Genomic DNA, 22,181 nt, shown 5'->3' on the forward strand with positions numbered 1-22,181 from the left:
GGTAATCATTGGATCAAAGAACATACACAGAGGCTTTTTAGGCATAGTTATAAATTTCTTTCTAGAATGGTTGGTTCAGTTCACACCTCTACTAACCGAGTTAGTGTGTCTATTCTTCCACAATCTTTTCAACAGTTCTCACTTCCCATTTCTTGTCATTTTTGCCAATCTAGTAGCTGTGAATTTGAACCTGAGTTATTTTAACATGAATTGCTCTGATTATTTATGATTTGAAGCTTTTGGTATGGTTATTGAAAGATTACCTTTCTTCTTTTGAGAACTGCCTATTCAAATCCTTTCACCACTTATCTATTGATGAGAAAAGATATTCTTCAATCAATCAGTCAACAATCAGCATATATGTAATTAAGTAATGATAGTGTTCCAAGCACTGTGCTAAATTTGAAGGGAAAGCAAAACATATTTGTATCAATTCAAATTTATCTTTGATAGTAGAACTTCATAAAAAATATTTTGGGGCAAAGGTTTTTACCACTTAATTATTTCCTTTATATTTCTAACATTGATTTTGTTTATAAAGACCTATTCTATCTTATGTAATCAAAATTGTCTATTATCCTCTCTATCACTCTTTTTGGTCCAGAGTTCTTCTCTTTTACATATATGTGAAATGTATCTTCCATCCTTGTCCTTATAATTTGTTTGTGACATAACCTGTAAAATCTATGTCATATATCTGGTTGGAATATGTTGTATATGGCATGAGCTCTTTTTGTCTTTACCCAATTTCTAGCAGACTATATTTTCCCTTAATTTTTTGGCACATAGTGAATCTTATCTCCAGCCACTGGATTCCTTGAATTTATTGCTATACCACATGCTATTTGTGAGAGAATTTATATGTGTATTCTGTCTTTTATCTGATCTAGATGAAGATAAGGTTCATAGGATGCCCCCATCCCTTCCTTCTTTTTGTTTTCTCTTCAGCTCATGCACCCCTAATATATGATAGTTATCTCCCCTTCTTCCACCTTTTTTACCCAAAGTAGTCTCATCCTTCTCATTTTCTTCTCCTTAGACCATCAAAACAGGGGGGGAAACCATCCCTAGATCTTCTGCTTGTCTTATTTAACTTTATGACCTTTGAAGACATAGAGTTGTGACCAAATACTTGTTTCTTCTCTATTATCATGGAAACTACTTGAGAGAGCTGCATATAGGATGAATTTCTGCAAGGATAGATTTAAGGCTAGGACACCAATTGGGAGGTTATTGCAAAAATCCAGGTGAGAGGTGATAAGGGATAGATCTAAGGTAGTAACTGTATAAAGAAAACAAGGAATAAATGTCAAAAGATATTATAGAGATAAAAGTAAGATACCAAATAGATAATAGTAATTAGGGAGAGGTCATGCTAATAACTGAGTGGACAAGGAAAAGCTTCTTGGAGAGGTCATGTAAGCTGAGCCTTGAAGGAAGGTAGTGTTTCCAAAAGCTAAAGGTTAGAATACCAATCAATTTATCTACAAGTACATATTAGGTATTTACTTGGTGCTAGGCACGGTGTTAAGCACTAGGAATATGAAGGACATTTTTTAAATAGTCCTTAACCTCAAGGGCTTTCTATTCTAATGGGATAAACAGCATATAGGTAGGTAGTACAAGAAGAGATAAAAGGTAGATGCCTTAGAAAGGAAGAGACCAGCAAAGTCCTCTTGACATTTGAGGTGAGGCTTAAAGAAAGCTAAGGATATAAAAGTTGGGAAGTTCTAAAAGACAGCATGCACAGATGTGGAGGTAGAAAATGAAGTGGTATTTGTGAGGAACAGCAAGTAGGCCAGTATTGCTAGGCAATAGAATATATTGAGGAAAATGTGTTAAATATATTTTAAATTCTGGAAAAGAAAGAAGGATTCAGGTTGTAAAGAGCTTTACATACAATACAGGGTTTTATATTTGATCCTGAGTGATAGAGGCTGGACTTGTTAGAATTGTACTTTAGGAAAGTCATTTTGATAGCTATGTAAATTTGGAAGAGGCAAAAAGTTCAATTACAAGATGAATAGAAATAGTCCACACATGAAATGTTGAGGGCATGTGCTCTAGGGTAATAGTAGCATGAGTGGAAAGAAAGGGACATATGCAAGAGACATTATGGAGAAAGAAATTGCAAGATTTGGCAATTGATTAGAGTGGTAGGATGAGAATGGGGAATTAAGCCTCACTTATCCCATAACACTGTGGTTGTGAATGTAGGAATGTAGGACCTGAGAAGGAGGGGTGATTTAAGGGACAAGATGTCTCTTTTGGACACATTCAGCTTTAGAGGAATACAGGACATCTGTTCAAAATGTCTGATATCCAATTGGTACTATGGAACTGAAGCTCACCAGAGAAAGAAGTCTGTCTCTCTCTCTCTCTCTCCTTCCCTCTCTCTCTCTCCCTCTGTCTGTCTCTCTCTCTCTCTCATAACCTTAGACATGGTTGATTATCCAGCAAGAGAACAAGACGGAACATTCAGGAAGGAGGAAAAACAAAAAAGCAAAGTGGCACAAAGAGGAGAGAGTATCTAGGAGTTTAGGTTGTCAGCAGTACCAAATGCTTCAGAGAGGTGAAGGATAAAGATTGAGAAAAAGACCATTTGGTTTAGCAACACATGCCTCTTTCCTCCTTTTGTTTCTCTTTCTGGATTTTCAATAAACATTTATTAAGTGGCTATTTTGTGCCAGATAGTGTGTTAAGTGCTGGAATTCTTTCCCTTCTTCAAATTGCCAAACTTGACTTTAAACATCACATCCTCATTCAAGTGAAACTTCCCTCTCCACAGTTAACAGTGGCCAACTAATTACCAAACCAAATGGCACATAATAGCCATCTAATATTTATTAAGTAATTAATGATAGCTACAGGAAGACTAATTTAACAGGCTATTGTAGTAGAGGTTGCTTTATGAGTAATGAGGAAGCAACAAAAGTAAACTATGCTGAGGTGCAATTAACTAGACCTTGCTATTAAGTGAGAATGAAGAGTTAATGATGATTCCTAATTTGCAAGTTGAATGACCAAAAGAATGAATGCCATTGCAGAAATAAGGAAGTTAGGAGGAGGAATAAATAAATAAATAAATATATGGCAGAAGAAAGGGCATCTAGGCCCTGAAATTTCAGTTGTGAATTAACCTTGACTGTGTGTGTACCTTACACGTATGCCCTACTGCTATCGCCCTATGAGCTTGTATCTACTCCCTTCACAAGGCTTTGTGTATTTATGGAAGAGCGCACACCGGGGTTTAAGGAGAAATGTTCCGAATATACTGTTCTTTCTATTCCATTTGAGCAAATTCCTTTGCTAAAAACTCAACAAGTGTATTGGATGATTGTTTAGAGGAATCACACCGATTAGGAAGATAGCAAACCACAGGATTACCCCTAGAATTCTGGGAATAGAAGTCACTCCTCTGGAACACAAGCCTGTCCTTGCAGGTTAGGGGAACAAGCCTCGAGGAAGATTTTACATCTAATTTAGAGAGCTGTGAAATTCAAATGAAGTAACATAAAAAGTACTTTGTAATCCTTACAGCCCTACATAAATATCACCTAATTTACAGATTTATTTGAAGCTCTGATGAGAAGCTATGATAAAGTGCTTTCTAAATAGTAAAATGCTACTAGGTAAATGTCAGGTACTATCATCTTTAACTTCAATATGTTTTATTTTTATACCTTCCTCCTCCTTGTGTAGAGAAAGGGAAGTCATCTAATTCAATGGTGTCAAGCTCAAATAGAAATACAGTACATTAAACCATACAAAAGGACCCTTAAAACCATATATTGACCTATAAGACTACATATTAATATTATCTAAGTTATATTTTTATTTATTTTGTTAAATATTTCTTCATTAGAGCTTAATCTAGTTTGGACCTACATGGGAGTTGCCACCTTTGCTCTAATTGTATAGGACAACATGGGAATTTGAGAGAAATCGCCAAATACTTAACAACTCTCAGAAGTCTTGTTTTGTTAAGAGTGAGTCTCTGAGGGGCAGCTAGGAAGGTGGACAGAGCACCAGACTTAGAGTTGGGACAATCTGGGCTCAATTCTGGCCTCAGATACTTCCTAGCTTTGTGACCCTGGGCAAATCACTTAACCCCAATTGCCTAGCCCTTGCCATTCTTGTGTCTTAGAGACAAAAAGAGAAGGTAAGGGTTTAAAAATAGTCTGGGATTACAGAATGGTCCATTGGTCTTTCTTCTAGGAGAATCCCAAAATGCCATCATGGAGATATGCTAGAACAGATGATACCATTCTCTTGTACAGATACTACTGAGGTAGATACTGAAAGGAGGGTAGGAGAGAGCAGACACCAGAATCGGGCACTTAGTTAGCAGCAGCAGAAGGATGAAAGACAGATACTGACTTGAGTGCATCACATTTCTGAACCTGGGAAACCAGGTAGTCCCAGGGATAAAGACTAGATTAGGAGGCTTAAATACTGGAGTTCAACAAATCATTAAACCCTTATTTAGTGCCCTCTATGGGCCAGACTCTATGCTAAGAGCTAGAGATAAAGAAAGAGGCCAAAGATAGTCCCTGCTCCCAGGGAGAAGTTTCTATATTAATTGGTCTTTCTAGAATACCAGGTTAAGATATTTAGACTAATGAGGAAGACCTGAGTTAAAATACTGCATTCACATGCTTTTTAGCTATATAACTCTGCAAATCACTTAACCAGTGTCTGCCTCAGTTTCCTCATCTGTAGAGATAATGAACACACTTATATTTTAGGGTTGTTAGGAGGTTCAAATAAGATGTTTATAAGACATTTTGACATCTTTAAAAGTGTTGTTTATATGTTAGCTATTATTATTATTATTATTATTATTATTATGTACCTAGTCTGTTGTGAACAATTGTCAGTCAACAAGCATTAAAATGTACTCAAAAATAAGTCTACCCATTTTAGTTGCAGAGAACCAACGGAAGGAACTCATTCAGCTAAGCATGAAGTGGTATTAATACAATAGGATTTTTGCTAGTACGATAATAATGATTGGTTTTTGGATTCTTATATTAGAATTTTTAATGCTCAAGAGGAGAACTAGATAATTTATATGCATAAAATAGAATTATAATATATGATTATCTTTTTTTTTAACCCTTACCTTCCATCTTGGAGTCAATACTGTGTATTGGCTCCAAGGCAGAAGACTGGTAAGGGCTAGGCAATGGGAGTCAAGTGACTTGCCCAGGGTCACACAGCTGGGAAGTGTCTGAGGCCAGATTTGAACCTAGGACCTCCCATCTCTAGGCCTGGTTCTCAATCCACTGAGCTACCCAGTTGCCCCCTATAATAATCTTTTTAAAGCAGTTTTCAGAAAAGTTTTGAACTTTTAAATATTTCATCATTTTAACATTTTTTAAATCTCAGAGCCCATGTTAAGCACTTTGAAGAAATATATGTTACAAATTCAAAATATAATATATACTCTTGTTATCCTTTTTGTCACCATTTTATTCAGTCAACAAGTGTTTATCAAGTTCTTACTATGTTCCAGGCACCATGAAAAGTATTGAGATATAAAGAAATGCAAAAAAAAAAAGAAAAAAGCAAAATACACATGCAAACACCAGTTCCTGCCCTCAGGGACCTCACAGGCTAATGTGGGACCCAGTAAGCAAATAGCAATGTGCATATAAAATATATACAGTATAAATGGAAATTAGTCTCAGAGATAATGCATGAATTCATTTTTCATTTCTTCCCATTATTCCAATTCCTTAATTACCATTTTGTCATCAGATTGGCTTGAAAACCCCAGAATGGAGTATAAATACATCAGGAATATCCAAAAATAATTTAAGAAATATACAGTAGTTGTCAGTTATGAAATTTAGGAATAGCAAAAAAACAAAAACGTTTTAAATCCTCTATAAAGTTATTTGATAGAGAAAAATTTCTGCTTTTTGCCTCCCAAGTTCTCTAATAGATTTAGAGAGATTTGTTTCCTTTTTCCCAAATAAGGTTTGGAAGCTATTTTAAAAATTAGAAACTCCAATTAATAAAATAAATAATGTTAAACAAAATAATACATATCAAAGGCAAGAAAATGCCAAAGACATCTATTATTCTTTGTCTTGTTTATGATTTTAGGGTACATCTTCTAGTGCAGCAGGGACTATTTTGTATTGGTTTTCATCTCATTAAAGCTGTAGTTTAACAAGTTAACATTGTCAAAGAAGTGGATATATTTAGATATAGCTGTAATGTTTCTAACTTTAGCACTTTTGGTAGTGGGTGCTTTCCTTCCCAGAATGCTCTGTGCCCACAACATGTGCAAGTCAGTTTGTCATTAAAGCTACCCAGGAGCAAAGGTCCTGTTGCAGGATGTGTTTCTAGCTTGAAAATTATGAGAAGACATTGGAATCCATGACCTTTCTTTGAGACTCATTTGACTGTCAGTGCAAGTGTAGAAATTGTGGCCTCAAGAGGTTAGGAGACCATTATGGCTGATTATTATTTCAATGGGAGACAAGAAACAATCAATTTCTTCATTACAAGACTTATAACTTTTTGCCTATAAGCATACATATCATCAAGATTAAATCTTACCATCTTAAGGAGTATACTGGACAGTTGCTAAGTAATCTTGTTTTTCAAAGATGATGATCAAGGAAACCTCTCTTCGAAGGGACCCGGATTTGAGGGGAGAGTTAGCTTTTCTTGCAAGGGGCTGTGATTTTGTTCTTCCGTCACGCTTTAAGAAGAGGCTAAAGATATTTCAGCAGACACAGGTTTGAAACTTGTGTTCTCTTTTATTCTCATATTTTTATAACTAATAAAACTACACTCATTGAATTAAATTCTAAAGTATTCCTATAACTCATTTGTATCTTGTTATTAGATCAAGGAATTCAACTATGTCCTCTATTTAGTTGTCTATTTGCAGAATGCTATTTGTAGCTGGATACCAACATGTTTAAAAATAGATCTCCCTGACCTGGAGTACAGTACTCACACTTTTCATCAGTAAAAAAGGGAAAGAATTTTTTAGGGACAACCCAACTTCATAAATAATTAGCTATATAACTAAAATGCTATAAAATTATCTATATAAAATTTTTGTAGAAAAAAGTTTCCAGATGATTAGCATTTTAGAGTTTGAAAGTCTTACTTGTATCTGATTTAATCATCTGCATTTCATTGTAATAATAGTAATTTTTTTATACTTTGAAGGTAAAAAGCTTTGTTCTTTTACTTGAAACTAAAGAAATGATTGTATGTATATGTGTATTTATGCACATATATGCCTGTGCATATAGTTTCTACATGTATACACATAAAAGATATTATTGAATGTAATAGAATTTCTTTCATTGGCAAGAGAAATACTGGAACTCTTTCTAATTATGATAACTCAGTTTATACATTCAATCATGCTCACTTCCCTAGGGCCTGGTGTCAGATCAAGACAAGATTGGTGATATATTCTAAAGAAATAAATACTTTTCTCACAGTAAATGTTATTGACTATCAGAGAAAATCAAACCATTTTCATACAAAATGACTATGTAATGTGATTTGACATATAAAATTTAATATTTTAGAGAAGGAAATATTAGCGTTAGCATTTTCTCCTAAAATTTCTGTTCACAACCCTCAGAATCATCTGGGTTCTTTGGAATACAATGTGGCAACACAGAAATCAAAGTGATGTTTTAAATGAGTTTTTTTTTTTTATGGTCATGTGTTCATGGGTAAAAAAGGAAAATGAAACATTTAGAAAGATAAATCGTCCAAAAAAAAAAAAGCAAACTTAAAATCTGGTCTTTTGTTCTTTGACAACAAACATGTTATAATGTTGTTCCTAGGTTTGAATGAAACTACTATTTCAAAGTAAGCAAGCCAGATACTTAATATAGGAAGTGTAAGAATAGGATTTAATTGTAGGCATATGTATGATAAGCTGCCTGTATCAAATTAGTTTATTTTAAGCTCTTTATTCCTCAGTAAATGCTGTACAGAATACTTAAGTCCTATCACAGGTACACGCATGCTCATTTGTACCATGTTACTTTGTATTAAAAATAAGCAAGTAGGTTTTTTTCTCTTTTTAAGCATTAACAGAGGCTTCACAAAGAAGAAACTGGATAGAATTGGGAGGTTAATCAGTCAGCAAGTATTTAGTAATTTAGTCCCTACTATTTATTTTGTGCTGGGGATATAAATAGGGAATTAACATTCTACCTAGTTAACAAGCATTATATGTGAAACAGTCATTAATAGATAAATAATAATTCACTAGAAAAATCATTAACAAGGAAATTAACAAGTTCATAAATGGGGATGAATGGGTTTATATTTAGGTTTCTCAAAGAAAGCAGGATGGATTACTATCATGAAGGTAAAGGGATCAGTAAGGGCTTCCTGAGGAAACATGATATCTAAGCAAAGTATTGAAGGAAGCTTGGAATTCTAAAGAAGTGCTTTCCAGGCTTTATGGACAGCCTGTACAAAGGCATGAAAGTGGGAGATAGAATGCTGATTTTGGCATGGGATGTTGTAACCCCAAATTATAGAAGTGCATCAGGTCAAACTATAAGGTGGAAAATTCCCTTGCTTCCTTGCAGTTTTGAGAGAATTACCCCCCTTGGTTCTCCCCTGGGTTTCAAAATGGGCATAGATATACATGTTCTGGTTATACCCCAATTATCATCCAGTTGAAATCTAGGACATCTACCCAAGCTAAACCCTATGTCTTCAGGTCCTAAGATACCACTCTGACCCTGGTCACAGGGGACCAATGACCCCTCCCCCTTTTGCCTGAATTCATACCTGCCTTGAATCATGTGGACAACGTATAAAAACCCCAGAATTCATGCCTTTGAGGAGGCAGTCTACACATTTGAACCTGTCTCCTAGCCATTCAACATTACCTTCTAAATTATTAAATTTCTTTTTTTACTTTTAAACTAAGTTTGGGAGTTTTGCATTCTTGCAAAGGGTAGCCATCCCGAACTCCCCCACAACAATTTCAGGGTTTGGAAAGTAGATCAGAACTCTGTTCTTCAAAGATTATTTGAGATATATCGAAGCAATTTTAAAATTACTTTTCTAATTTGAGGAGTTATTGTCCCAATGTGGGTCTTCATTCTTAGCTTATTAATCACATGATCATCTGACTATGTTGCCTGGATTTTCTGAGTATAATGAATGATTATTGAGTATGATGAAAGTTATGCCAGACTTATTTTTTATCTAAATTTAAAAAAAATATGAATGAAAAAGCATTTTGTGCCAGATGTTGACAGATACAAAAATGATATATCCTCAGCCTCAAAAAGCTTATATTCCAGTAGGGAGAGAGAATACACCTAGGGGAACAGTTTCTAGGGAAATGTTTTTCAATCTGGTCATAGGGATGACAAGTGAACCCAGAGGGTAGTTGATTTGGAGGTAGAGTGCATTGGGAAAAAGCAGTCAAGTAACAAGCATTTGTTATTATTACTCTGTACCAAATGTTGTACTAAGCCCTGAAGCTACAAACAAAATCTCTACTCCCAAGGTGCTTATGTCCTAATGTGGAAAAAAAACCAAAGTGCCCACATATTATATATAGAACAAAGAGAAAAAGAATATAAAGTAGAAAAATGCAATGTGGTTTGGAAGGATGAGCACTAGCAGTTGGGAGGATGAAGAAAGGCTTTCCTGGAGAAGTGGTGATTGAGTTGTCTTGAAGAATGAGAGAGATCCTTTGAGGCAGAGATGGAGGAAGGGGTGTATTCTGGGCATGAAAGATGACCAGTACAAAGGCACAGATAGGAGATGGAGTGTTTGTTGTGTGTGAAAAACAGAGAGATCAGTTTGGCTGAGCCTCAAGAATATGGGATTTAATGAAACTGAAAAAATAGGTTGGGACCACTTTGTGAAGGCCTTTAAAAGATAAGTAGTTTATATTTTGTTCTAAAGGTCATAGAGAAGTAAAAGTCCAGGACATCCATTATTTCTTGTTTGTGTATAGGGTTTTTTGCATGTTCTCTCTCCTATTAGGCTGTTAGCTCTTTGAGAACAAGAATTTTTGTTTTTGCTTTTGCCTTTCTTTGTACTTCCAGGACTTAGCATGGTACTTATATAATAGGTGCATAATAAATGTTTCTTGACTGACTGCCTCCTCATCCAACTTATGGCTATTTCTAATTGCTAAGAAATTTTCCCTTAAATCAAGCCTAAACCTTGCTCTTAGCAACTTTCATCCATTGTTCCTAGTTCTGCCTTCCAAGGCCAAAAAAGATAAGGCTAATTCTTACTTGTATGGTAACTCTTAACCATTTAAACAGCTATCATATTTTCCCCCACCCCAGTCTTATCTTCTCCAAACTAAACATCTCCAGCTTCTTCCATTAATCCAAATAGAGTATGATTTCAAGACCCTTAGCTGTCTTCCTCTTTATCCATTTTATCAGTGCTGCAACTAAAATGTGATGCCCAGAAGTGAACCAAATACTCCATATATTTTGACCAGAATGTAGTCAGATTGGTATCTCCATATTCCTGCAGCTTACACCTCTCAATTCAGCCAAAGACTTCAGGAACTTTTTTGAGTGTCTTAGCATGCCATTAATTTATATTGTTTTTGTAGTGCACTAAAATCCCCAGATATTTTTTCAGACAAACTATCGTCCAAAAATGACTTTCCATCTAATGTTTGTGAAGTCAACTACTTTACTCAGTTTCTACTCACCCATTTTTCTAACATAACATCTTTTTGGATCCTATTCATGCTGTTCATTGGGTCAACTATCCTTGCAGCTTTGTGACATCTGCAAATTTGATGCTATTTATGCCCACATACAAGTCATTATTAAAAGTATTTAGTATAAGACCAAGCACAGTTCACTGGATAGTGCATAAGTAATGTTTTTCTGATATAACATCAAACTATTAATTATTACTTCTTGGGTCCAGATAGTCAAGCATTTCTCAGTCCTTTTAATCGCACTGTCCTCTAGCCCATATCTTTCTACAAGAAAAGCATGAGAAATTACATCAAATGCTTTGCAGAATTCTAGATAAACGGTATCTACAATGTGCAATGAGTTTAGTAACCTTGTCAAAAAAGAAGTCAGAAAGGTTAGTCTGGAATAATTTATTCTCTACAAATCCATGCAGGTTCCACTCCCTTTCACACTTTACTAGCCTGTCTTGAGGGCTGTATGAGGTGCTCAGGGAGAACTAGCACCTCTGCTGTGAGGACTGCTCATCCACCTTGGGTGTCCTCCTTTCACCCAATTCACCTCTGATGTGAAGAAGCTGTAGCATGGATAGCAACCCCACCCTGGGAAATTTGTCTGGGTAGACATGGTTTACCAGGTTGAAGGGAACCGACAGGCCTCAAACTAGTCAGTGACTTACAGGGATATCTGCCTCAAGCATGTAAAGACTTCCCCTAATGGAAGGAGTGGATGAAAACAAGTTGTTTCAGTGACCATGAAGGCAGTGGAAGAGGGGCACTGTGGAGCACTTAGAGCTTGGTCAGACATCAAAGACGCCAAGGTCACCCACTGCATCCTGGGCAATTGCCCATCATCCTGACTTTTGTTTTACTACTAGACTTTGATGATTCTGGAGAAGAGAGTGAGGCTGGTAACTTTGTGCAACTCTGCCTCACTTAAGTACAATTCACTCACAAATCAAGACATTGCTCATGATATCATTGGTCTTCTTAGAAAATGAAGTACCAACAACAACTACCATTCTTGAATTTTGGCAGAGACAGAATAAGCTCTCTGCCTTTAGTTTGCTATTTTCTCACCTTTTTTGAAAATTAAAAACAACTTTGTGCCCTTCTATAGTCTTATGGTATTTGTCTTTATTCTTCATAAAATGTCTTCAAATGTCACTGAGAGAGATTTTCTTGGGGGAGAGGTCACTAAGTATTTATATCAACCAATTCTTTCAGTACTAAAGTATATAGTTTGGCTGGACTAAGTGACTTGAAATTATCAAGGACATCTAGAATGTTCTCTTATCTCCTCATTTATTTTGGGTATCAACTTTATATTAGCCATTTTAATTCTCTCCTTTGCACACCAAAGCTCCTTATTCTTTCTGTTTTCAGTCACTATAATTCTATCAAAAACTTTGATTTCCCTGTGCATCCACAGCAGTCTCTTCCTAGACTTTCCCCTTTTTCTTGCTCCTTAAAATGGTTTCTCTGGGTGACTAGAATTTCATTCTTACAGTCTTCCTATTCATTCTATACTGACTTTCCTAGTAGAGCTTTAGGTCATAAGATCCTATCTATCCTTCCTCTGAAATCTACTGTCCCCAAATCTAGGGTACCTATAAAAGTATACCAGCTCCTCTCTAAGAGGAAATGTATCATTTCTATACCACAACTAGTTCCTCCATGTTGGTGAGAATCAGGTCTAAAATAGAATTCTCTTGCTGGTTTCTCTACTTTTTAATGTATAAAAGTATTGATTTCTCTGCTTTTGTCAGTGAGCTCTCCAGAATATGTTTGGATAATTCATCTTTCATTACTACTACTTCCATCATGTCTTTCTGTCAGGTTTATCATCTGTTTCCTGAATTCCTTATCAGTTTTGTTCATCTGCCTATGAGGTCCATAGTGTGCTACAATTATAAAATTGCTTCCATTATTGTCACCATCCTCCCAAATACTTTACATGACACTTGCCCTCACCTTTTTGAGGCCCTGATTTCCTCCCATGAACATATCTTCATAATATGCTACCCTGATCCCTCCACTTAACTATCTTGTCTCGTTTGAATAAGTTATAACTATCCAGAGCCATATTCCAATCATTAGACCTATGAGATCAAATATGCTCTTTACATTAGGGTTTCTGGTTCATCCACCTTATTAGCCATACTGTTAGCATTTATGTATCAACATTGAGGGTATAGGTTTTACAGTTGGTTTCTTATCTCCTGCAGTCTGTGACATATAACTTAGTGGAGGCAGTTTTTCCTTCCACTTCATATTTTCAGTTTAAAATCCTTCTCAATTAGATTAAGTGTGTATTAGAAATGTACATAAGGCACAAGAAAACTATATTCTTATGAAACTTGTTGACTATATTCTATACTTCACTAGAAGCCTCTTATTCATCTATTTTATAATCTGTGGACCAGATATCCAGATCTCATTTTCAAGTATCACATTTTTAAGCAGCTGTTTATTTCTCAGATCTCAACTTTCTCTTCTATATCTCATGTATTCAATAGGTACAAATTTGGGCAAAACCCACTGGAGCCCTTATAATCTTCTCTTTATTGCCTAAGATTCTATAATTTTTAAAAAAATACTTTCTAGATTCTTTATGGCACATATGGCATTGAAAATCCCCAGAAGTAGATGAAGAAAAGTCTTCAGAGATTCTCTGTTATGCCTTGGATGAATGCCCCCAAAAGAAAACATTCCTATTTATTGTTAATCAGATTGACAGATAGCTGCTTCAGTACCCTCTCATCAAGTTAGTCAGCTGTCACCACCACTCTCCTGTGCTTCCTCTGACCCTCACTAAATGATCTCTTGACAGTATTTATGTATCCTTTTTTAAACACTCCCTGGAGAAAAATAGCAGCATTTTCAAAATATAATGATAGCAAAGAAAACAATTTAAATTTAGACAACTCAGTGAATAATAATAAGTTATTAGAATGTGTAATATTTATTGGGAAGGGAAATGGAGGATTGGAAAACTAGGGGGATAAAGGGAGGTTTGTATGGGGTATGGAGGAGTTGAGGAGAGAGAGGGAATATTGCTCGGTGAAGCAAAGGAGAGAGATGCCCCCTGCTGAGAGGGTCCGATAATGACTGCTTGTCGTTGAATGATTGAACTGAAGTTCAGCTCCCTCTATGACCAGAAAGATAGTCCACTTATGTGACTGCAAATTCAAATAATGTAAAGTTTAATAACCAGTTGGGATTGGAGTTTTTTCCTTAGCTTCAGAGTTGAGGCCAGGCCCAGAGGCTGGCAGAGGGTTCTCCCACTCCCATCTACTCTATATCAGTCCTGCTTTGTCTAATTCAGAATCTTAGCAGTAGATAGTAAGCAAACAAGAGCATTTCTGACCTTCAGAAGCCTGTGTCTTTGGGCTGAACCAAGAAGAGCATGCCACTCCAGACTGGGCTGAACAAGCTCCTCTCTCCTCCAACACCAAGAAGGAAGTCCAACCTGGCAGGAAGGAAGTGCTAGTCACAAGACCCAGCTGCCACTCCTGGCAGGAAGGAAGTGCTAGTCACAAGACCCAACTGCCACTCCCAGTTGCCCCTTCCCCCACAAACTGTCAGTCTTATTTCCTTTCCACAACCGTCCCCTTTTTTTTGTTGTGACCTTCCCACTGTCACTTATTTATATTATAGCTACCAATTTACTAAATCTACTCTAAGGATTCTTTGCAGGAAAGTTTGGGTAAGGGTAGTTTTAGGGTTTTACAATAAATGTAGTACAATACATGTTGAACAAAACTATTACAAAAAATTTGAATCTTAGTGCTAATACTACTTTTGCTAAATAAACTAAAACTAATACATTATTTATTGAAATTATTTACATATAATACAACAGTATACATTGTTCTACATCATGATGTCAGTCAAATAGAAATATTTATGGATCTTTCTATTTGCCTAAGATCTTATGGAACTAACTATATCAATAATTACATTTTGCATAAATACAATTTAAGACACTTGTTTATATAAACAAGGTCTCTCAATATGTCAGTTTGTGATTTTGTTTTGTGTCTAATAGTGTTCTGTTGAGTTAATACTTATCAAGTTTCTTCAGATTTCCACTTCTCATGTTGACTGATGGATCTCTTCTTTCTTCCAAGTTATGTAGTGATGCATGCTATTTCCCTAATATGTGAAATTATTTTTGTTTTATTATTTCAACACTCTCAGTCTTACATACAAGTCTCGTTTTCGATCTGTCCTCTTTTTATATAAACAAATTTACAAAGTTCAATGTCTTAGCTGTCCATTTCAGCTTTTTTTCTTTGTTTCTTATCTCTAGCAGCTTTTCTTGATGTTTTTCCTCTAGGCTGGTTTAAAATCTTTTCCTCTGAGATGCTTTTCATCTGGGATGCTTTTCCTCTGGGCTGGAAAGTTGTCTCGAACAATATGTGTCACTATTATTTCTTTGTGTCGTACTTTTTATGTTAATCAGTTTTTGTTTTCATTTTTCAGCCCTATCTGTTGTCTGATTCTCTTTTATGCCTGTTACAGTGATGTTGAACTTTTTCTGGTTTCACGTGGAAACAGTGAAACCATGAGTCTTTCCCTGCAACTTTTATAGCTGTTGGGGTAGTAAGCAATACTTCATGTGTTCCAATCTATTTTATGTCTGTAGCCAATTTTCTATTGAAATTTTGTAAGTATACTATGTCTCCTGGTTTGATGTTGTGCAAATTGTAATCGAGGGGTACTGTTTGTTGTATCAAGCCTATTTCATGCAACTCTGCTATTCTTGTCTGTAAAGCTTGTATATATTTTGTTAATTGACAGTCTAGTTTGTGAGAAGTTCTACATCAGAGAAAGGAATATGTGATAGGATCATTACGTTGTTTGCTTCTTCTCTTTGTTTTGGATCAGGTATATGATTTTGTTGTACTGCAAATTTAGTGTCTTTATCCACTTCCTCATACTTTTCACAAAGTTCTTGGTAATTCTTGACTCCCAATGCTGCTAGCATTTCTTCTAATAAGATTGTGTAGTTTATTTCCTTAACTAACTCTTCTGACTGGATCGTTTGTTCTTGATTTGAGTTGTTAATGAAATCATCTGTCTCCCCCTCTTGTAAAGCTTTGTGACCTTGATCATAAGGTTTGATATATTCAAATGTCTAGCAATAGTATCAGACAAGAACCTTGTGATTTAAAATAATTTGGGCTAAGAAAAATAAGTGTTTCATTAGATTGTGCCTCTTTGGTAGTTTTGAATGTTAGCAGTGTCTTACAAATCACTAATGAAATATCTATAGGATTTTTAAAAAGCAGAAGCATAATGTAGATATAAAAGCAATAAAGTAATTTATTTATAATCATGTTAATTTGTTTAGTGAATGTAAACATTTCCTAAAATACATCTTACTCTTCCTGTGATCAGGTAAAGTTCTGTTGTACAGCATCTCCACATGCGTTTTGCAGTGATATTCATGTACAATTTCCTAACATGTAATTTTGAATCAGCATTTATATATTGTGTTCATATTGTCATTTCAGGTTCAGAATAAGCAAGAAAAGAAACTTGGAACACCACTTGAACCAGTAGCAAATGATGGAAGCAGCCCAAGACCTCTCTCTCCTCTTGTTCATGTGAATAATGTTACCATCAATGTACCATTATCCATAAACATTCCACGATTCTACTTCCCTAAAGGACTTCCAGATGCATGTGCAAACCATGAACAGACTATAAACAAAATTGAAATGACCTTCATGGAAGTTGAAGATCAGAAAGCAGATATTCATGAAATGGGGAAAATTGCAAAGGTAATATAGCTATTAAGTAATTTATACCTACCCCCTTCCTCTTTAGGCCCTTTAACCTGTCCTCTCCAGTGAAAGTTTTTTCTGCTATGTGCATAAGCCACATACTAGCTTGAAGTAATCTCTAATTGACCTTAATATCACATCTGACCGTAATCAACTTGTTCTCAAATAAGTATAGCCTTTTTTTATATGCTTTACTTCTCTTTTATCATTGTTTAATGTAATTTATCTTCCACAACCACTATTCTATTAAAACTAAATTCTTTGAAGTCTTTAGTTCCCCCCCTTAATCACCAAATCTAATGACCTTGTCTTATCCCTCATTCTCCTTGAACATTATGCACAATTGACACTTTTAATCACTCTCTTCTTTGGTATATAAGATAATACATTAATCTTTTTCTCTTCCTACTTCTCCACTTGCTCCTTCTCTGTTTTTATTTCTCTTCCACTCTTTTTTTACTGTGTTTCGCATTTCCTATGTTTTTACTTACTGTTCCTATTTATTGTGTTTCCCATCTCCTTTAAAGTTCCTATCCATTCTCGTGACTTCAAACTACTGTTGTTCATTTGCATCCAGTTTTTCATAACTGTGGACCATAGCATGCCAATACCATCTATAGGGTTTTCTTGGGAAAAATATCAAAGTCGTTTGCCATTTTCTTCTTAAAGCAAACAGAGATTAAGTGACTTGCCCAGAGTCACACAGATATTAAGTATCTGAGGCCAGATTTGACCTTAGGTCTTCCTGACTCTAGGCCCAGTGCTTTATTCACTGGACCATCTAGCTGCTTCCATTATTACCATTATTCAACAGATTGCTAAATCCCTCTTTTAAGCTTTAACCACTATTCTGCCTCAACTCAGTAGCTCTGTTGAATATTTTCATTTGGATGTGTCCCACTCTCATCTTTGTCATAAAACTAGATTTTCCTTTAGAGTTCCCTATTTCTCTGGATTACTTTCTCAGCCACCTACAATCAAAAACTCAGGATAATCTTACTCCTACATCTTCCTTTAATAATCATTTCTAATCAAAGAATTTTACTGATTCTAATATCTAGTATTTTTCTCTAAAAATTGTTTGTTGATATTCAAATTTTAAAAAGGTTTCAGCAAAAAAATAAAAAGTGTTTTAGTCTCTGGTTCAAATGCTTAAGTACATAAAAATGGATAAAACCTGACACCAAACTAAACTCAAAATAAAAAAATGCATAGCACATCTTCACCTTATTTAAATTTAAATGATTTGTGCCTGCTCACTGCTAAAAAATAATTAGTAGGTAGCAAGGTAGGAAAAAGAGAGATCAAGAGAAAAGGAGAGAGTAAAACAATTTTGTAACATGGCCAAGGGAAGGAAAATCCTTATCTGTGCTTATTTAGACATACATGCATTCCTCCTTGTTCTAGAGTTCATTTTAGGCTGAAGATTGAAACATAATTCTCTAGAAGATGCGTGATCTTTGACAAGTTTGCCAATAGAATTAATGATTTGCCAGCATACATATTAGACTATTCCAACTGCTTTCTTTTCCCACTGACATTACCCTAGAATCATAGAATTTGAATCTGAAAAGAATCAGTGAATCAAAGAATCTTAGAAGTCATCTAGTACATCCTTTTCATTTTACTGACAAGGAATTTTGAACTCAAGAAAATTCAGGCACTCACTCAACATTACAGTATTATTTAATGGCAAATTCAAAACTAGTTTACAAATCTCCTGTGCAGAATTCAGTGTACTTCTCATGGAACCACATTACCTCTGTTTTAGGAACTTATCATTTACTTCCTGGATTATTATAGCCTCCTAAAACTGGTTTCCTTGACCCTTCAATACGTACAGCATAAATGCTGCCAGATTAAACTTCCTAAAACACGAGTTTCATTTCATTCATTCATTCAGCTTAAAATTTTCCAATAATGACTCATTGCCTATAGGAGAAAATATAACTCTCCCTCAAGACATTTGTTATTAAAGTTTGCCAAACCATTTTCAGGCCCACTTTCCTCCTCTGGTGTCCAAATGCCATTTAGCTCTCATCTGTGGCTTCAGGAAGCTGTATCATGTACAGTAACCATACCCTAGGAAAAACTGTCTTGGTGAAAAGGCTAAACTAGGGTGAGGGTAATTAGTAGGTCTCACATTCATTGATGAGTTAGGGAGGCATCCACCCCAGGTATGTGAAGACTTTCCCTGATAGAAGGGGCAGATGAGAGAATAGTTTGTTCCAATGGCATGAAGGCAGTGGAAGCAGGCACTGTGGAACTCTTAGAGTTTTGTTAGATGTCAAAGTAGCTAAGGTTATCTGCTTCATCCTAAGCCATTGTCAGCCATCTTGATTTTTGTCTTCCACTGTACTCCAGTGACTCTGGAAAAGAAAATGAGGAAGGTGATTTTGTGCAGTTCTGCCTCACTTAAATCCAATTTATGCACAAGTTAAAAGATATCAACAGTTATGTCATTTGGGTCATCTTCAAGTAAGAAGGACAACCATAAATCAACTCACACCCCAATCTTCTATTCCAGTCAAAATATCATACTCATTACACTGATGTACTGTTGCTTCTGTGTCATTGCTCACATCATTAGACTTACCCAAATTCCATTCCCTCTCTAGTTAAAATTCTATCTATCCCACAGAGTCCAACAGTATTCCCAACATCTTCTGTGAAGCCTTCCTTGACTAGCCCAGGATACAATGATTTCTTTATCTTCTGAAATCCTACAGCATGTATTACCTATAGTATTCATTTGACAGTTATTTAACTTTTCTGTAACAAATGACATCCTTAACTATGTTGTAAAGTTTTTTTTTTAAATATTAAAATGGTTTTTACAAGAAGTTGGGAAGGTTGGTTGTATGGTAGAATTAAGATTTGAAGTAATCATGACTAGCTACAACCAGGAAGACCAGTGAGATGAAATTTAGTAGGGATTCATCTGGAGGTATGCATTAAAATTCAAAAAAATAATGCAAGAGTATATGGGGAAACTTGGCTTGTTGGATGTTCATTTGTGAGGAGGAACAAAAAAATTGGAAACTTTAGCTTGTTTAAAGGATCAGTATGACTCAGTTGAAAAATTCACTAAAAAATTACAATAAAATCTTTATCTCCATAATAAAAATATATTATTCTGATTAAGGAAGAAAATAGTCTTGCTATATCTTCACTACTCAACATTAATTAAGCACTTAAACACATGTAGGCACTTTGGTGAGTGCTATAGATAAAGGAAGGGGGGGAGGGAAAGAGAGAGAGAGAGAGAGAGAGAGAATCCCTGCCTTAGAGAGATGTCACATAAAGGCCAGAGAAAAGAGAAGTCAGAGGAATTAATGTTTTGTTAATTTGATTACTGATCAGAGCAAGATTGTATTTCTAGGACTGGTTGGATGTAGTATGTGTTCAATGATCAAATGCACTGCCTTAGTGTGAGTAGCTGGAGATCCATCTTGTGTTATAAAACAAAGTGGCGGCAGTGGCATGGCCAGGAGATGGTCTTGGGTGGCAGTGGCTGGCTGTATATAATGAGTTCTCACCAATCAACATACACTCCAGGGCAAAACTGGAGATCAGTTTTGGAGGATATAGTATAGCAGCAACATGGTAGGAAGACAGCATGGTCAGGGAACTAGGGCCCACTATTTGTAGGACAACCTCACCACTTAGCATGATACCTGGCAGAGAAGAACTAGGATTTATCTTGAATATTACCAACATTGAGAGAATTCTGGATGTACTTTTTTTCAGTCAATAAATATTTATGAAGTGCCTACTATGTACCAAGCACTATGATGTAACGTCATAGGCAGAACAGTGAAGCATCCTAGGGAGTTCTTACCTGGAAATGTGAAGATTAGTGAGTGGTATAACAGCTATCAAATTTTTATAAGGCTGTTATGTGTAACTCTTAAAAAAAGAACTAAGATGTTTATTGAGAGACAAGTTTATTTAAAATAAGAAAGAACTCTTCAAATTGAACAAATGGTGAAATGTGCTGTCTCAAAAAAATAATTAACTCCTTTTCACTAAAAGTATTTAAAGAGAAGCTAAATAATCAGCATCAAATATGTTATCAAGAATTTCCTTTCATTGGTTGTAAAGTTGGATTACAGCCTTTTAAGACCCTGACAACTTACATGTATATTTTTTATCTCCCATAGCAACTAAGGCAGTACACAATGATTGATATAATACCTTGACTGATTGAATAAACATCTGGGCATGTGGGAATTAAATTCCAAAATAAGAGAATGTAAATATTGCTGAATTGGAGTTTTGAATTTAATTCAGTCCTTTTTGTATAGGAAATGATTTTGTCTCTTTAGCAAAGCCTGTGTTCCTACTACCCTAAAAACCAGACTGTGGGGCTTATATAGTTGATCATTTCTGTCATTTTCCTTTATTATGCATGCAAGGCAAAAAATATTTTTTGGCAAATGAGTATAAAACTTGATTGTATAATCACTTGTTGGTGATGTTATTGAGGAAATTCTTAATCAGGGATATGTTATCTCAGGTGGTCCCTTCAAATTGACATTCTGTGAATTGGACATTATTATTAACTTCATATATTTGAGTCCTTTGCTGATGTCCAGTCCAGTTCCCTACACTGAGGAAATCACAAGTCTGGGTTTCTGTTTAAAATTTCATAGCTATAACTGCAACACTGCGGCTTTCCACCTGTTATCCTTTACTCTCACTGTATAGGCAGACTTAACTACTGACCAAATATTTTGGGGATGATATGTTATGCCACTTCATATGTGCAAAATCTTTTTAGCAATATGCTGCAACCTACTTACATTCATCATGTATCGCTTCATTATCCTTTGGATCACTTCTAATCATGTTTTTCAGAGATTTTGGTATTCTAAAAGTTTCAGGCATATAGTACCTAGATAATGTTGGTATTAAAATGGTCAAGTTTTTTGTAGGAGGGTGTAACTTGGGACCATTGGAAGGGCTACCTCATTTCCTAGACACAGTGCTGCCTGCTGCCAATTCAGTTAAATTCAATTCAAGAAATACTTGTAAGTAAACTGTATACAACGTATATAAAAATTACCACATTAAATTGATTAAGAAGAGAATGCTCATAGTTGTGAGGGAGAGAGAGAATCAGAAAAGGCTTTATATAAAAAATAGCAACTAAGTTGGGCTTTGAAGCAAGCTTGGGATTCTGTGAGTTGGAGGTGAGGAGGAACCCTTTATATGTAAAGGCACTGAAACTAGAAATAGAATATCATGCCCAAGGCATGTAGGTCATTTTGAATGCAATGGAAAATTGATCATAGGATCATAGATTTAATTAAACCCCATAGGCCCAAGGAGCTTCACTGACTTGCCCAAAGCCACAGAAATGGTAAGAGGAAGATCTTAGGATTTGAATCCAGGCCTTCTCACTCCAGGCCAGTATCTCAAATAAGACTGGAAAAGTCATTGAGAACTATGTTTAAATGCCTTTAAATACCAAGCTTAGAATTTTATATTTTACATTAGAAACAATAGCTATTGGAAATGTTTAGATACAGGTTGTGCTACAATAATTGTGCTATAATATATCTGTGTTTTAAGAATATAATTTTTGCATCTCTTAAGGAGGATTTGAAGGGAAACATAGAAACAAGAAAACCAATTGCATTATTCCAGACAAAAGGTGATGAGGTAGGAAAACATGAATTGATGAAAAG

At 35.5% G+C, this 22,181-nt stretch overlaps 1 protein-coding gene across 6 annotated transcripts in view; it reads left to right on the forward strand.

The window, feature by feature from the left end:
* Positions 1-22,181, forward strand: part of PPP2R3A (protein phosphatase 2 regulatory subunit B''alpha) — a 227,019-nt gene that overhangs the window by 69,397 nt on the left and 135,441 nt on the right. For 5 of the 6 annotated variants that reach the window (XR_008911147.1, XM_056793650.1, XM_001364818.4 and 2 more), the window contains one exon: positions 16,216-16,485. Coding sequence is in view for 5 of the 6 variants with exons in the window: in XM_056793650.1 (XP_056649628.1) it covers positions 16,216-16,485 (270 nt within the window). In the remaining variant the exon portion in view is untranslated. Of the gene's footprint in view, positions 1-6,285; positions 6,756-16,215; positions 16,486-22,181 lie in introns of those variants that run through there. The other variant, XM_007493912.3, reaches the window with a different exon arrangement.

This window comes from Monodelphis domestica, chromosome 4 (assembly GCF_027887165.1).
Source record: "Monodelphis domestica isolate mMonDom1 chromosome 4, mMonDom1.pri, whole genome shotgun sequence".
Lineage (NCBI taxonomy): Eukaryota > Metazoa > Chordata > Mammalia > Didelphimorphia > Didelphidae > Monodelphis > Monodelphis domestica.